General features: G+C 37.0%; 3 protein-coding genes across 3 annotated transcripts; 2 read left to right on the top strand and 1 right to left on the bottom strand.

Moving 5' to 3' along the window:
* Nucleotides 1-16: 16 nt before the first annotated feature.
* Nucleotides 17-4881, top strand: LOC105275169 (cleavage and polyadenylation specificity factor subunit 5). Its single transcript, XM_011331833.3, has 6 exons — nucleotides 17-207; nucleotides 2704-2904; nucleotides 3055-3118; nucleotides 4092-4257; nucleotides 4360-4474; nucleotides 4564-4881. The coding sequence occupies exons 1-6, from the start codon at nucleotides 89-91 to the stop codon at nucleotides 4583-4585; spliced, it is 687 nt and encodes a 228-aa protein (XP_011330135.1). The 5' UTR covers nucleotides 17-88; the 3' UTR covers nucleotides 4586-4881.
* A 718-nt stretch (nucleotides 4882-5599) lies between these two features.
* Nucleotides 5600-6866, bottom strand: LOC105275167 (queuosine salvage protein). The gene has a single exon (XM_011331832.3). It carries the CDS (start codon nucleotides 6774-6776, stop codon nucleotides 5754-5756), a length of 1023 nt encoding a protein of 340 aa, XP_011330134.2. The 5' UTR covers nucleotides 6777-6866; the 3' UTR covers nucleotides 5600-5753.
* Nucleotides 6867-7133: 267 nt separating this feature from the next.
* LOC105275166 (Golgi apparatus protein 1) lies at nucleotides 7134-14494 on the top strand. The gene is made up of 15 exons (XM_011331831.3): nucleotides 7134-7362; nucleotides 7463-7822; nucleotides 7897-8459; nucleotides 8654-9071; nucleotides 9252-9353; nucleotides 9453-9731; nucleotides 9823-9992; nucleotides 10231-10348; nucleotides 10410-10606; nucleotides 10701-10920; nucleotides 11089-11415; nucleotides 11529-11708; nucleotides 11964-12192; nucleotides 12391-12497; nucleotides 12605-14494. The coding sequence occupies exons 2-15, from the start codon at nucleotides 7511-7513 to the stop codon at nucleotides 12767-12769; spliced, it is 3387 nt and encodes a 1128-aa protein (XP_011330133.1). The 5' UTR covers nucleotides 7134-7362; nucleotides 7463-7510; the 3' UTR covers nucleotides 12770-14494.
* The last annotated feature ends 3092 nt before the right edge of the window (nucleotides 14495-17586 follow it).

Genomic DNA, 17586 nt, shown 5'->3' with positions numbered 1-17586 from the left:
CCGCACTACGTTTCGTGGTTTGCGTAGATTATTTGCGCGCGGTAGACGGTAGACGGTGCGTCCCTTTGCACTGTAGAAGATTACGGAAATGGCGATGGCGACGAACCAAGTTAAGGGCAGTGGCTGGCCCCGGCGGGCGAGTAACAGTTCCTTCGAAGGGAAAGTCGTGCAAAATCAATCGGTGACCATCAACAGGACAGTCAATTTGTAAGTTGAGAATCAGAAGCGCGATTTAATTCACGCAATTTTCCTAGATAATTTAATGTGTTCTGACTGCCTCTGTAGAACGACTATGGCCGGCTGACAGACGCTATCAATTAAAGTTACATATCCTTCTAAAGTCCTTTCGTTGCATCTTACATGGTAAATGAACATGACGGCGGCCGTTCATCCTTTCTTTTAAGCACGGAGTTTCGAAATTTTAAGCAATCGCGACGCACCGTTCCCTCACGTGTGCGAGCGTGTGCACTGTGTTCGTTCGTTGTGCGAATGCTTGTCAATCAATGAGAATCTACTATATTATACGCGATTGATACTATATCACAATGAGTGTATTCAATATACACGTGTCGTGATAATTAATACTACTTGCTTAAAATTCTCGAACTTAGGTTAACGACACAGTGAGTCTGCCTTACTTTGCATAAGCAGTACACTCGAGATGTATCGACACTTGATTCACGTACAGTGAGAACCTTTCTTTTTTTTTTCTAGACACTGTGTATGCTGTGTAAATTAAGTTACATAAGTGTAGCTATTGCCCGCAAACTATCTTTTGCATTAACAACATGAATTGAATGCTGATTCACAGTATATGCGTGCGACGATGGACAAAGTTTCCATCGTATCGTCTTTTTATTTTAATTGTATATTATTAATGGCTGTACTGAGTCCTGAAATTTTTGCCCTACATCACGAAATTGCTAAGATTGTATTATATTATTTTATCTAAGTTTGTATGGTCGGTAATGCTCAAATGTCAAAAGGGAGATTTTATTGTTTACTCGTGATACTTTTCATTGTTGCATTTTATATAAAATATACTAGATCTGTATGTATTATATGTATGTGTATGCACTACCTTGTATGAGGTAGTTACGTGTATACACACTTCGCTGTATATTTCATTTTAAGATAGTATGTACTGTGTATATACATATACACACACACACACACACGCATTGCGACTATGACGATTATAATTTGTTATGAGAAGGCAATTAGACTTCCTAAATGTGAACACGACTGTATGATATTTATGTACAACACAATAAGGTCCCATAATGACTCCTGTTGATTAAATGTACATTCATATGATGCTTCATATATGCAATATCTTAAGTTATGTGTCTTGATTAAATTTTTAAATATATTGATACATATATCAATATATATATTGCAGTAAAATATAAACTTATATATACATTTATCTAATATTTAATAGTTAACTTCTGATTTAATGTGCTTTGCAATTATGAGATGAGTCTTTTTATATTATCTTGCTTAAAAAAGATAAATTTTATGTGTAAAATGATTACACAATCTTTATATAATCAATTATATGAGATCAATTATTGAAGATATATTTGAAAAAATAATAAATAGAAATAGTACAAAAGCAAATTGAAGTAACTGTAAAAACATAATCATGAGACAAGCATGACAAAGAATGTAGAAATCTAAGAGTATAATAGAATAACATAATACTCATTGAATACTTTCTGAATACTTGTAAAAATGTGGTTGTAATATCAGACATAGCAAATTACATATACATATATATCTGTTTCAAGCTGGTTTTATTTTATAAAGTGCTTAATACAGATATAAATTTTAAGCGACAATGTATACAAGTGTTTTATATGTGTGTATGTAAAAATTTAATAGAATCGACATATAATTTTGTGGCAAATAAAGCCACAATTATTTGTACGAAATGTAACATTAGATGTATATTACGGTGCAATGTATTAATATTTTGTTCTCTATGTTTGTAATAATTTTCAATTGCAACATAAAACTTAAATTAGAGAATAACTTAAATTAAAGACTTGAATATGTATAATCTACTAAATATATTTAAAAAAGAAGTAGAACGTGAAGACTTTAAATTTTTATTTTAACCAATAAGTTTTCTGGATTTCATTTTAAAAATTCTTACATTTGGTGTATGTATATATTTATTTGATATTGTATATTATATACATATAACAAAAGTATATACTTACATAATAGTAAAGACTTGAATACGTTTAATCTATTAAATATATTGAAAAAAGAGAATGTAGAATGTGAGGATTTTAAACTTTATTTTACCTAATAAGCTTTCTGAATTTAATGAATTGTATTAAAAAAAATTTCTTTTAATGTATACATATTTATTTGACATTGTATATTATATATAACAAGAATATGCAAATAATAGTAAAGGCTCTTTGTGAACAAAATAATTTAAATAACTATGTTCTGTATTTGTGATGTGAATTACAAGGATATAAATGTTGCTAAAATTCAGAGTTGCTACTAGAGAACTGATTACAAAATTGATTTAGTTTATTACATTGCGGATACATCTATAGTTTGTATAGTTAAACATTGTAATACCGCATCTCAAGCTGTATTTGAAGATACTGGATATTTAGTTACTGATGGATTATATTAATCACACAAGAGCCTAACAAAACAATACAACATTTATCATAGATATCCTTTGACAAACTATACATTTGGGACAAAAGAGCCACTGTTCGAGAAAGATCCATCGGTACCAGCAAGGTTTCAGCGCATGAGAGATGAATTCGATAAAATCGGCATGCGGAGAAGCGTAGAGGGGGTGTTACTGGTACACGAGCACGGATTACCACACGTTCTCCTTCTACAACTCGGCACAACATTTTTTAAATTGTAAGTTCCAAAAATATTGAGATAGATTGAGATGTAAGAAATAAAAGTAGTAAATATTCATCGAAATATATAGTTTTTCGTAAAAATATATATATTTTTATGAAACATTTGCACAACTTCTGAATTTTACGCGTATCTTTTTTGTTCCAGACCTGGCGGAGAACTCAATACAGGAGAAGATGAGGTAGAGGGCCTAAAACGGCTCCTTACAGAGGTAACAGTTAGCACGACGCCTTATGCTGCCTTACAGGCTGGCTAGGAGTGGCACTTTGATACCGTTAGATTGTAACCTTGTCTTTATAAACATCATCATTATTGTATAAAACCCTGAGATGTTTGTAGAACTTATGTAACCGGGCCTGTAGCTCCATGTAGGGGCTCGCTCTTTTATGCTTATAATAATATTTTGTACATTTAGAGCGTGCTGCATGCCCGGACACTTCGATGTTCATAATATGTGAAAAATATCAGTTGATATTTTATTGTATCTGGTTGGCTAAGAACATTGTTCTTAATCTCGTTGCCTGTATTTTAGCACAGAAAAAAAACGGAAGAGACAGCACACGAAGAATGTAAAATAATTAGCCAAAGAAGATTGTACTTAAATATCGCGGATACACTTTTCTTGAAATTTGTAAGCTCGCAGAACTGATTATACCGAGAATCAGGATTAAAAATCTCTCGTTATAAGGGAAGATATTCGATTGGCATAGTATGTAGATCTATGTGAATTCATTCACGATTGTGAATGAACCGATTAATAAACATGAAAAATCGGTAATGACTGTAATAGTTTTGATGAAGATTGTTAATATACGCGCAACAGTCGCTTCGTTTTCGACCAGGTGTCCACATATGAACGGGCCATTTAGACACAATAAGCACTTCAGAAAATGTACACGTACTCTCAACAAACTACTTCATGTTTAACTTCCAGTTTCAATTGTATATTCTGTTATATATATAATTCATTATCGATAAAGCTGAATGGAGAAAAAAAATTGTTAGATCCGATTAAGTATCCGCTATAAGTGTTTTATTCTCATGTCTCGAAATGTAAATGTGCGCAACCATGTTCTTAGTGGACTGACTGTGAAGAAGAATGTATTTTATTAGTTCCTCTATCTTTCACTTTCTCTTGAAACGTTAATGCGGCACAGTGTGAGACAAACGGAATTGATTTCTAGACATTTGGGCGGCAGGATGGAGTGAAACAGGAATGGGTTATAGAAGATACTATTGGAAATTGGTGGCGGCCGAACTTTGAGCCACCCCAGTATCCGTATGTGCCACCACACATTACGAAACCAAAGGAGCACAAGAGATTATTCCTCGTCCAGTTGCAAGAAAAAGGTATGACGACGAGTTTGCTCGGGGAAGCGTGTCGATACACGTGAAATAAGTTTTTGTCGTACGTGTGCACTGTATTTAACTGAACTTGTGCTTTGTATTTAGCTCTCTTTGCTGTACCGAAGAACTACAAATTAGTCGCCGCGCCACTGTTCGAGTTGTACGATAATTCGCAAGGATACGGTCCTATAATCTCGTCATTACCACAATCATTATGCAGGTAAGCTCAACTATTGCATAACACGTGTTAAATTGTAGAATACACGACAAATAGGATACTTTGCAAAATTACGTCCGTTTGTGTTTCAGGTTTAATTTTATCTACATGTAAGTTTAGAGTTAAAAGAACAAAATCGAACATAATTCTGCTTGACTTAAAAATTACAAAATCAGTATGTACGAGATGATGGATGATATTTGAGACAATTCTGATCAATGTACATGATATATTATGGATTAAATCATTTTTTTAAGTAGTAACTTACATCTAATTCATCTATAATTTCATTCCATCAACCTTGTATCTAGATATCTTGTTCTTATATCTAATGGTATTGTACAAACCATTGTAAGATACAATCTGCGATGACGTGAGTAATTTTGAAATATATAATTTGTATAAATATACTTTTTTTGCTAATTTTATTTTCTCAAATATATATTATTGAGATGTATTAATTCTCTCTTTCTCGGTATAATATGAGTTTGCATAAATAATTAATGCAAGAGAAAAAATCATATCAAATCATGTAATCATAATATATGCTTTTCTGCCATTTTGTCTTAATAAAAAAAATTATATAATCTAAATAGATTATTAACTATTGTTAAGATAGTAATAACTTTTATCTCTTGATTCGATTATTTCATTCTGATTTCGTTCATTTAATAATTGAATCATAAATTTATAATAAGCATCAATGTTTAATTAATCGTGACATATAAATAGCAACTTAATTTAAAATTTTAATGTATTATGTAAAAAATAAAAATCACAATCGTCAAATGTAAATAAATTATTTTAGTTGTATAATTGTTTAGTTGTATAATTGTTTTGACCACAAGTAACTTCATTGATTTTTACAGCAGGAAATCTACAATTTTCTGATCCAATGTAATGTATATATGAGAATATTACATCAGTTTATGCTACTGTCATACATGTCAGACATTTATGTAACTTTCCTATCTTATCACAAGCATTATCTAAGTGATAAATATTTTTTTTATATCTGTGATAAGGCGTTCTGACTCATGTCTTGAAAAAATTTCTCTACATTCTGCAGCTTACTTTATTTTATTCTGCTTTTCTGTACATGAAATGTAATAAAATAATAATAAAATGTAACAGTAATTTGAATTTTTAATTCTGAAATCAATTTCAGCAAATACAAATTGTGACGTCATTCTTGACATGATCATGTTACATCTTTGTATTCAATATATAGGAATTTAATTTTACATTTCTCCACGCTTAGTGACATTTACAACATTACGTTCTAATAGTATATTGTCCTAGTTTTGTGGAATGGTATGTGCTCCAATTCTTCAGCGTGCTCTCGTCGATAGTCCCACAGAAAATGATCAATCGCGATGGCGTTGACCGCCGTTGGATCCAGGCCCATCCCTGAATCGGCTTGAATAAGTCTCCACACCTCGTCGCACACCTGCTCGACTGCCTCGATGGAGCACGCACGTAGCTCTACTTCCTCTCTGCTCCCCTGCTTCAGTGGCTCATCAGACTTGAGTTTGTTCATGAGCAGGTTGCTGTAGCGCATAGCGCCGAAGTGTACGAGAACCTGAGGGATACGGTAGTCCGCGAACATCGTAATGCAGTCTATATCCTGGAATTTACCCAGTCCACGCCCCTCGAAGCAGGCCCATATGTCGCCTATCAGTATCTGGGCTCGTTTGTAGATACTGATTCTGTACTTGCAATTGGCGTCTTCATAATCAGCCTCGTCTCGATACGACGCGAATTCACTGACGATCAGCTTGAGCAGCTTGTCCGCTGAGCCTCCGCATGACTCGACGAGTCGTACGAACGTGCCCTGGTACTTGTTCAATAGAACCTTGCCAGCCTCGTGCAAATTTGTCAGCCTGTCTTGCATGAGGGGGATGCCGGTGTCGTCGTCACCGCGAAAGATCACTTCGGCGTCCTGCTGCGTAATCTGCGAGTAATACTTGGGATCCCACATCGGCTTGCCTTCATCGATGGCTCTCTTGATAGCGGCGCAGAATGCGAAGTACCCGGTTTCTCCGTTAACCCTCCACTTCTTGGCGCCCGTCTCCGTCCAGAAGGAAAAATTCAACGTGTCCAGCACGAATATCCAATCGGCCGCCCTGGGATCGTCGCGCTTCGGGTGGAACTTAACCTGCGAGAAATTACCTGGGCGAATCTTGCGAGTCTTGAAGCCGTCAAGGACCGCCAGCGCCAGGTTCTTTATGCCTTCCTTCTCGATAAATACATCCTTGGCTAAGCTGGCAACTAATTTGCCGGATTCTCTTGGCATTAAAGCCATTATCAGATGCAACAAACACGAGGCTTGCCGGCAGACTGACGTGACAAGCGACAAGCTTGATCGTTCTGATTAACCGCGAAATTCGCAATCGGTAATGTCGTCAAGGCCAATGCATTGATGCTTCCGAGGTTTCTTGAAGGAGATACAGATTCAAATAGCGCCACAAAGAAATTGCCAAAGCTGATATAACAGCGACGATTTTCCTTTTCGCATTCGTGTTTTCGCATCAAAATATTGCAGAGTGGGAAATTGTAATTAGTATCTAACAGGTATACTTGTGATTTGAGAGAAACCTACTATACCGACCAGATGTCGGTAACGCTTAAGTGCACGCGCGGTTCATAAGATGGGGTTGGAAAAATCACGCACACAGTGTCTGCAGTGTCTTCACTGTGCATTGCTCATCATTCCGCATCAACCGTTTTTATATACTTGTATTACTGATAGCCCGATGTGCTTGTGCGTTTATGACGTTCACGTCATACAGTAAATGATCAACAAGCAAAAAAAAGGTGTAATAAGCTGCTGGTTGTGGCCGCCGAAGAATTGGCAAGATCGTGCTTCTCCCTTTTCTTTGAATTACACGGTATTCTAATTTATTCATGCACCATTAAACAATTCTGAATGAAATAACGTTAAATGATTTCAGTTAATCAGCGCCCGATAAAATTATGCGCTTCTTATAGGACACTGTTGTAATGATTTTGCAAAAGAGTAAAGTCTGATTGGTAAGGATGGGACATACAAGCGGAATACTCTCCGGACTCATTATTCTATTGACACTCCATTGCACGACATCAACTTATTTCGGAGATGAGATCGCTGAGCAGGCCGACGAGCCTTCCCGAATCAGCTGGCTCTTCTCCTCCAGAGTTGCAGCCAGAAGGATCGAGAGATCCGTACTGGATGCCAGGAAGGAATTCGATGATGATAATTCGCCAAAGATTATAAATGGCAAGTGCCGTGATAAGTTAAATCGCCTCTGTGGAGACATAAACAAGAATAACGATGAGCTTATGCTTCTCGAGTGTATCCAGACCTTCAAGGTACGTAAGTTCAAGTGGAAAAGCGGGAGCGTTGAGGAGACGCGTGTTATAATTGTGAATCGTGAACTTTGCAGCCCAACGAGATATCTGGAATCGATCAAAAGTGTCAGGAAGCAATTTGGGTCTACATACAAAATATTACAGCTAATCAAAATATAGAGAGACTTGCTAGGAAAGCATGCGGCAATCAGCTGGACAACCTGCAGTGCTCTAGTTCTGGCACACTTCATGGAGCGTATCTGTCTTGCCTGATCGATAAGCGAGAGATGGTCAGAGATCCTGACTGCATCACCTATATTCAGAGATTGGAGTGGATCGCCTTCAGTGACTTTAGAATCTTGACTCCCTTTAAGACGGATTGCGCGAATGACATCAAGAAGTTCAAGTGCGACAGCCTGCAGCCGTACAGAGACATATCGCAGGGTCAGATACTGGCCTGCCTGCAGGAGCATGTCGAGCAGCTGCAGCACGAGTGCAGGAGACACATTCTCCACATGTCTGAGATTCAGGCTGAGAATGTCAGACTGGATCGTCAGTTATTCATGGCGTGCACTAATGATCACATTAAATTCTGCCCTAACATTCGACCAGGTAGTGGCCAGGTCTATAAGTGTTTGATGCAACATAAAACCGACAGGTACGTGTGCAAACGTCAAAGGAAAAAAATATTTCTTTCAGTCAATCTAAACACGTAGAAGCTCGAAGTCTTTTCAGTTTTTTTTAGAACTAAAGTTTAGTCGAAAAATTTTTGCTGCCGAAATATTTAGTAATCCACGTTTTAATTTCATCTCCAACAAATGTCTCACAATCAGACGTATTTTTCTATTGTAGATCGATGACCGCACAGTGCCAGGAACAATTGACAAGAAGAGAGAAGCTCATTGCTTCCGACTACAAGATTAGTAAGGGCCTAGTCAAGGCGTGTAAAGAGGACATTAGAAATAATCACTGCAGACGATCCGTGTCTGAAGATAAGGAGATAAAACTGGCGCAGATCTTGCTGTGCTTGGAGTCTGCCGTGAAGAACGGTAGCAAGATCGATGGTAATTGCCAAGCGGAGATGTTCGACCACAGAAAGCTACTGATGGAAGATTACAGACTGTCGCCAGAGATCGTGGATGGCTGTGCCAATGACATTACGACTTTTTGCAACAGTCTCGAAATCGGCGGTGTTACGATACACTGTCTGATGGAGCATACGAGAACGAGGAAGAAGAAGTCGAGGGTTTCGTCGAAGTGCCAAAGAGCGGTGAGCGATTCATTCAGGAAAAACTGAGGATCCTACAATTCAAAATTTTCAGAATTAATACCAATACGCTTACTCACAAGACTGAGAGGATTTCTAATATGCTAAAAAACATTGTTACACGCACAAAATGTATCATAATTTGTTAGTTGAACATCTTGTAATTATATCGCGTAATTTTAGCTGGAGGAGTTAATTTTGGAGGCCGATGTCGGCGAAGATTGGAGGATTGATCCGGTCCTAAGAGAACAGTGCCAACCTGTAGTTAATTTAGCTTGCAGAGACGTAAGTGATCCTGACGTCATCTTAGTGCATGTATAAATACAAATTTCCATTCATATTTATTGAGAGACATTTTCTATTAAATATATATATCTAATTCAGGTACACGGTGGAGATGCCAGAGTGATATCCTGCTTGATGGAGCAGCTAGGAACGGAGAGGATGACGGAGGCCTGTGAGACAGCCCTGGTGCAAATACAGTACTTTATCGCCAGGGACTTCAAACTTGATCCGCAACTGTATAAAGCGTGTAAATTTGACGCCGTACGGTTGTGTCATGGGAGAACTGCATGGGCCAATGATGGCAAACAGATGGATCCCGAAACAGGACCCCTAGTGCTGCCGTGTTTATATCGGCACGCGTATCAGAAGAATATGACAGTAAGTGCATGCTCACTTCAGTGGTTTGTCGTTATTATTATCCGAAAAATATTGCTTCTAATTGTGTTTCCTCTGTGTGTGTTCCAACTAGTTGAAAATGGATTGCCTGGAAGAGATTAGGAGAGTCATGAGACAGCGTGCTGTAAATGTCGACTTACAACCTGAAATAGAAGAAGTGTGCTTCAATGAACTGGCATCACTTTGTTACGATAAAACTGCGAAGGGAGAAGAGATCCTCTGCTTGCAAGATAATTTGGACAAGTACTGACTTTATTCTCATTTTTATCTAATAACCTTAATAATTTTTATCTATTAACTTTTATCCAATGAAAACTACACATAAATAATTATTAAAATGTTACTTGCGAACATTCTTACGCTTTAATTATAATAATAAAATAGTTTTTGAAAAAGTTTTACTTTTGGAAGACGGAAATGGCTTGGAATCATCCATTAAATAAAAAAAATCTGAAACTTTTAATCAAATGGTTGATTACAGCTTGAACAAAAAGTGCAAGCTTGCTGTCGGAAACTTCACTGAGGAGCAAGCGGAGCGCGTCGAGCTGAATCCCATTATCTCCTCCTCATGTCAACACATTATGGAACTTTATTGCGAGGTATGCAAAGTAATTCTACTTGCTTCATTTTTCTATTATTAAAGATGCTTCCGTATTTTAGGAAGTACTAAAAAATGGAAAGGACAGGGGAGATATGATGGAATGTCTCATCGAACACAAGAACGAACTGGATTCACGAACCGATTACAAGTGTAAGGCAGCTGTGGAACACTTCCAACTGATCTCTTTGAAGAATTATCATTTCACGTACAAGTTTAAGGAGGCATGCAGGCCTTACGTGAAGAGATGGTGTCCCAAGTAATTGTTTGTTGTACATGTGCTAGAGAATTCGGATATTATATTATATCTTCGAACTTAGAAATAAATGTTTCAACTGTACGTAATTTATTAGGTCGAAAACGAAAGCCGACGTGATACAATGCTTAAGTTCGATCGTGCAGGAAGACATAATGAAGGACTCCCAGCATCGTGTGCTGAGGGAGTGCAGACAGCAACTGCGAGCGCAGCTTTATCAGCAACGAGAGAACATCCACTTCGATCCCGTTTTGCAAACCGCTTGCACGGCAGACATCAAACAACTTTGCTTCAATGTAGAACCGGGCAATTCACAGGTGATATTATAGCTAAAATTGATTTGTTATTATTGTTTTACTGCATTAAAATGTATTAACGTTTAGATTCTTTTTTTATACATTGCCGTTTATCTTGACCGAATAATTAGCTTAAAGGAATTATAACGTTACGATAAATCTTAGGGAAATCTATACATGTTGTCACAGGTATTAGAGTGCCTGGCGTTGCACAAATCTAAGCTGTCGGATATGTGTCACAGAGAAGTGTTCATCGTGAGAAAACAAGAGTTTCAAGATAGCTCTAGTGACGTTCCTCTACTGAGCACCTGTCGAGTCATGATCAGGCAGTATTGTCACGACGTAAGCAAATCGCAAGCTTTGGACTGCCTTAAGAGGTACAAAGACGAGCTCACGTTCGATGAGAAATGCAAGAACATGGTGATCCAAAGAATGATCGAGCAGAATACAGACTACAGATTCAACAACGCGTTGCAAAGTTCATGTGGCAATGACATCATCAGGCACTGCAAGGAAGTAAGTTTATAACAAAAATATTAAAAAATACAGATATAACAAAAATATTTTATTAAAACATTTATATAAAAAATTTCTGGTTGATTGACTAACGAACACACGTTGTTTTTTAGATTTTGGTACATGAACGTACCGACAAAGAACTTGAAGGGAAAGTCATCAGGTGTTTGAAAATAAGATTTCGGGAATCTAAATTGACGACAAAGTGTGAGCACCAAATGGCTAACATTCTCAGAGAAGCTGCTCTGAATTATCATTTAAATCCATTATTGGCGACAATGTGTGCACACGAGGTAAGGAGTGACCGAACTCACTCTAAACATTTTAAAGGTTTAGTCAACGTTAAAACCTAACAATTTCATATTTAACTCTCGCAATACCAACAGTTTCGGCAATCGCGTATACTAGGAAGCCTGGGTTACCTCTATAGTGTTCTTAATACATATTTAAATATTAATAAATATTTAAAACCGAGTTTTCATCATTGGCATGACTATAGTTCAGTCATACCGTATTCAATCAAATGACAAGATATATTTCCGTTTTAGATTGAAACCATTTGCCGGTCAGATGACAATGAACCCGGTACTGTCGAGGAGTGTCTCAAGAGCAAGTTCAATGCCGGGAATCGGGACATGAAAGAAGAGTGTCGTTTGGAAGTCGCTGATCTGATAGAGCAGACGAAGGCAGACATCAATGTGGACCCTTTGCTTCAGAAAGCTTGTGCCGTGGATGTCAGCAAGTATTGCAGTGCTGTACCCCAAGGCGCGGGAAGACGTACGCAATATTGCATTAGTCTATAACGATGGATCAAATAAATCCTACAAAGTAACTTGGTCAAAACTGAACAAAGTCCTTTTAAATTCAGAGTTTGCTAATTTGATTATTATTTTGTTAGACTTTTCTAATTTCATTTATATGAATGTTAAGTAATAATCATTATTAATTTAGACAATTTTATTTTGTGTATTACAGATATAATGTGTTTGCAAAATGCGTTAGAAGATACTAACAAGTCCTTGCAACCGGATTGCTTTAAAATGCTGACCACGAGAATGGAAATGTTTAGAAATGCTGCCAAGGTTGGTGGACGATCTTTACGATCTAGTTGCCGTTTATTTTGTTTCTTTTTTTATTTGATTAAGTACTCTGGAATAACTCTGTGTGCATTGTGCTCTTCGTGTTACAGTTAATCGCGCCAAACACAATCGAGGAATTGTACTCGTCGGTGAATCGCTCTCCAGCGCGCCGTTATTTCATGATCGTCGGGTTCACTATGATCGGGATCATTTTCATCGTCGGAATGTTTTGCGGCCGCGTGACCAGGCGAACGATGATCATGAAGAAGAAGTGACGACGTCGCCAGGGCCCGTCCACTAGCAAAATGACTCTCGTAAAATCGAGCACGGTCGAGAGGCTGTAAAAAAACGTAAAACTGTAACATATGTTGAGAACGTATGCGTGCACGGCGCGACGCGAGATGCACACTTCTGATATTACTTTATGATAAATAAGTTTATGACAAACAGTTCTTATTTATCATGAAGGAATTTACGGTATAAATAAGATACTCGATCCTTTTTATATCTTCGTTTACGAAGTTTTTAAGCTGTAACTCTTCGTATTTGTAATAATTGAAAATGACACGAGATTCTCGAGGTGTTAAGTAGGTGTTCTTTACGGCTATTAAGCACACGTGGTATTTTGCAGATATTACAGTAATTGTAAAGCATCTACGAAGACACGAGTATTCACGGGTTTAAAAACGTGAGGATTTAAATATTAGAAATATAGTATCATGATTTGTGCAAGAGGCGTGCACAATGTGTTTTATGGGAAACCATGTACGGAGTCCGTTATAAACTTCAAGAATATTTTTACGTTTGCATAAAGAATGTTCTCGAAGTTTATCGCAACGGAAAGCAATGTATGTTATTTAATTACGATATTATATTTTACTAGAAACTAGGATTTATTCATTACGCTAGAGAGAGTAATATTACATTAATTCCGAGTAGCATTAATTCAATGAATTTGTTAAAACTTCTTTTCTTTAAGAGATATTTTTAATTACCTTCCTATAATTTACATTCACTATCATTTTATTGTTTTCTTATTATCGTTTTGCCGAAATAACTGACAAAAAAACATTAATTTCCCTTGTTCATTTCTTGTTAAGAAACGAAATGAAATGGGGAATTCTTCGTTTTGATAGAAAAAAAAGTATCGGAGAAATGCCAATTCTGAAACTATGCCGTTTGTGATACGAATGTCGATGCCTGAATGTAGCTCTGATTCATAAAAAGCAAAAAACCGTATGCGGGCTCGCAGGAGCAAAAGTCACAAGTACATACATCCAGTTATTCGCGAGGTACGGTATTCCATTTCCTTTCCCTGGGGCTCGTTCAACCCGTGCAATGCAATTTTGAAGCGAGCGAGAGCGTGCACGAGGGCTCCTCGTGGAATAATTCTCGAATAACTGGGGAGGTGACTGCGATGTGCACGGGTCGATTATTCCTGAGGGACACTCGAAGCCGCGCTGCAGGAATACGGATTCGGCATACGGTGAAAATGAGAAGCGGGTGGTGCGAAGAGCGAGATGCATTTACAGAGCGTAATTCAATGTCTAAGTTTTCTGTACGTTTGTGATATAAAGATTCATGAGGAGAACGAATAAAGTGTCTACAATTAATTCAGATCTAAAAACTGCACACACGAGGCACTAGCTACGTGAGTCTTCCATCTTCATACTCGAGTCCCTCGCCACCTCGTTGAAGGTATATAGGCGCCACACAATAGCTGCATCCTCTGTTGATCGCGAAAAGGTCCGAGCTAAGAGAACATTTCAGTTAATATTCTCTAAACGTTGCTTCAACGGGAAATTCTATCGAAACCATGACGCATGCTTTATTTAAGCAACAAGGGAGAGATTATACCCTTAGAATTTCGTTTAGAATAGTCTTCTGTAAGATTGTATTTACTCGTAAGGAGAAATTGATGACCATATCACCCACCAGGAATTTATACCAAAAAGGAGACAATAACATGTAGACCCTATATGAATAAAACATTAACATGATTTTCATCAAGTTTTTAATCATATATATGTATATGAAACATATAAATCTCTTGACAAATATTTCAAAGATTATATGTATAATTATTCACGATGTTTCTCATCATCTTTTAAGCAAATATATGCTTCCAAGTGTCGCATCTAAATAATGTCAACAACACAAATCATTTACGATATAATTTTAAACAATGTGAAAATTAAAATTAACCTAATCGCTTCAAGTAGCTTCAATTCACGTTTCTCTTTTTGTTTAAAAGATATTTTATCGAGAAGATTGAATTTTAATAGCAATATTCATGCATGATATTCGACTTTACGTACGTAACGTACATTGCCTCATATTGCCGTTTCATTATATTTACATTGTATCGTGTTGCATTATACCGTGACGCATAATATTAACCGATATTTTTACCAATATTCAATTCGCAATTGTGGTAAATACATGCGGTCGACAAACAGATAATATTGAAACGTAATAAAGGCCGCCATGTTTGTCCTGTGGTCGCGCCGCGTCCGCGCGGAAGCAAATTCAAAAATCGCTCCGCATTATTCACGTTTTTCTCCATCGATACGAACAACCGATCGGCTGCGAAATATCGCGAACGCACGAATTCCCTCACCGAGAATGCATATATATAGTGAATGCATAGAGTGCACTTAATTAGCACGTGTCATCGCGAGTAATCGTGTTTCCCGCGATATTAGCAATTACTCGCATTGATAAATCACGGCATCGATCCCGTGAAAAGCAGGAACGACAGGTACGTCGGAGGAAGAATTGCGAAAGAATTTCATTTGCTTGAATTTGAGTGCTTTAACGTCGACTTTTTGGACGATAATAGTAAGTTATTAAATTTAGCAAGTTATTGAATAAAGTAACTATTACGAAAGTTAGTAAGTTATTAAATTCCTGAATTGATGAATTTGCCTGTTACAACCTCGAGTTGGATTTTTCTTCAAGTGTAATTGTGTGTTACGGAATTGAGGAGCGCTGCGCGCTCTTCCTCATCATTTGTTCTTTTCCGATACTTCGATATTTTAAGATAGGGGAGAAAATTATAACAGAAAATATAACGCAAAAATATAAGGAGAGAGAAGGTTATACGATCGGTTTATTTCATTTGCTTTTTAAGAAAAAAAGAGGAAAGTTGGCAAGCGATGAGTTTCTCGATCTTAAAGCGCGGATATATATTCAAGGTGTTCGATATGTCGTATGCACGCAACTTCACTCTCTCGCGACTCGAACGTCGGCTCACGTCCGTTAATATTGCAAATCGATATGAACTTCAGTATACGAGTTTCGAGTGTCGGAATATCGGTAAATAATACAAATTAATACAAAATAATACAAAGAAAGAAAATTTAAGATTGATCCGTAATCGTACCAATGATTCTGATTCGTTAAAAGTAAATTACGCATGGCAATTAACCTATACTGATAATAATATTGGTGCGATGAGTAACAGTTAATTACACTTTTCTCGAATTTTCTTTTCATGCTTTTTTTATCAGGTTTGCAGCAGTGCATGGAAATGTGCAAAAGCGGGTTCGGTGTAATGCATTCTGGGAAGTAGTTGAAGAGTCGTTGGAAAGTTGAGATATTGCTGAAATGGCGGAAATTTGCGAGGCGAAGACGCAGCTGAGATTAACGTGACATCGCGATGCGGGAAGATCTCGCGATGCAATCCTCAAAGGTGAGTAAATTCATTCGCATTACTAACCTATTTTGCGTGCGTTTTATTTTCTACCCTTCCGTATTCTGTATTTCTTTTTTTTTCTTTCTTTCTCAAGTCGCGCGGAACGTTTATCCCTTCCTTAGCATATCCGATGTACGCAATTGTAATTAATCTGATTAACCCGAGTGCAATTCAATCGAAAATTGCTCTTCCTTGGAGCTCGGAGAACTTCGAGGATTGATACTTTCGGAGAAATTAAGTTGAATAATGTAAAGACTATCTAAATTTACGAAATATGAGTTTCTTAGAAAGAATCCAAAATTTTATTGGCAAAAATAATAACAATCTTGCGATATCTTTTCGTCGTTTTCATCACTTCTTGACGAAGAGATTGAATCAATTTTTAAATTTATATGCAGGTTTATGTAAAAAATTCTTTTATTTAAAATTATGATTTATGTAAAAAGTCTTTTTTGTTTTATATATCATGTGCAATATGACATTCTATATGTACTATCTGTTTTGTGTGTGTGTGTGTGTGTGTGATTTTGATATATCATTTACCGTATTCATCGTATTCATCGTCTATCAGACGAATTTGTAACTTTCCACGCAGGCCAAAGTCCATCTCCAGTACTCCGTGCTTCCTGCAAATGAAGCTTATATTTGTACGGTTCCACACGGATTTGCAATTTTCCGCGCAGAGCGCGCGAGGTCTATCTGCGTTTTCTGTGAGAAATGAGGTCTATTATTGTAGGGTTCCACATTCTCTTTCATGTTCTTTACGCAAAGCGTAAGTTAATGGAAGTGGACCTCGCCTCATGCGAAAAGTACAGAGTTACGTTAATTATTTGGATACAGTTTCATTACAAAGCAGAGGGCGATGCGTGAGGGACGTTTTTTCTCAGGGAAAAATATAGAGCGTTGTTTTATGTTCACCTAGCAATTTCGCTTTGACGGCTTTGTTTGTTTGCAAATTTTTAAGATGTGTTTTATACACGGATACTTTTAAAATACTTTTAAAAAAGAGATTACAGATTATCGGGATATAGTGAAATTGACAGTATAGCCCAGGCAGTTTCGAAATAAAGGCCGGGATTTTATTTTTGTGTTTACAGATAATACGCTTCCCGGTGTGTCCACGTTTTATAAAAATTTAGTCGCACGTACACGGTAAACATGAGTTTTTAAGCTCACATTTCCATAGTGATTGCTTCAATCTTTCATATCTCTGAAAGCAAGGGATTTTAGATCTGTTCGAAAATAAAAATCGCAAACAGAACGGAATAGAAAAATGCAATCAAAACAAAACGTCGTTAGAGTATTTTAGATCCGTCACATTATTCTAGATCCTCTCGATACGACAGGACATATGCTATCTGACAAGACATTATTATAGAAAGCTTGAAGTAAACG

This window comes from Ooceraea biroi, chromosome 5 (genome assembly GCF_003672135.1).
Source record: "Ooceraea biroi isolate clonal line C1 chromosome 5, Obir_v5.4, whole genome shotgun sequence".
NCBI classification, from domain to species: Eukaryota; Metazoa; Arthropoda; class Insecta; order Hymenoptera; family Formicidae; genus Ooceraea; species Ooceraea biroi.
This window is presented reverse-complemented; position numbering and strand designations above follow the sequence as displayed.

What these genes read in the sequence shown, in the direction of transcription:
- LOC105275169 (XM_011331833.3), top strand. Translation starts at nt 89, where the DNA reads ATGGCGATGGCGACGAACCAAGTTAAGGGCAGTGGCTGGCCCCGGCGG. An exon ending in TAAAACGGCTCCTTACAGAG is followed by an intron (nt 3,119 to 4,091) that starts GTAACAGTTAGC and finishes ATTGATTTCTAG; the next exon opens with ACATTTGGGCGGCAGGATGG. An exon ending in TTACCACAATCATTATGCAG is followed by an intron (nt 4,475 to 4,563) that starts GTAAGCTCAACT and finishes TTTGTGTTTCAG; the next exon opens with GTTTAATTTTATCTACATGT.
- LOC105275167 (XM_011331832.3), bottom strand. Translation starts at nt 6,776, where the DNA reads ATGGCTTTAATGCCAAGAGAATCCGGCAAATTAGTTGCCAGCTTAGCC.
- LOC105275166 (XM_011331831.3), top strand. Translation starts at nt 7,511, where the DNA reads ATGGGACATACAAGCGGAATACTCTCCGGACTCATTATTCTATTGACA. An exon ending in TCATCAGGCACTGCAAGGAA is followed by an intron (nt 11,416 to 11,528) that starts GTAAGTTTATAA and finishes GTTGTTTTTTAG; the next exon opens with ATTTTGGTACATGAACGTAC. An exon ending in TGTTTAGAAATGCTGCCAAG is followed by an intron (nt 12,498 to 12,604) that starts GTTGGTGGACGA and finishes TTCGTGTTACAG; the next exon opens with TTAATCGCGCCAAACACAAT.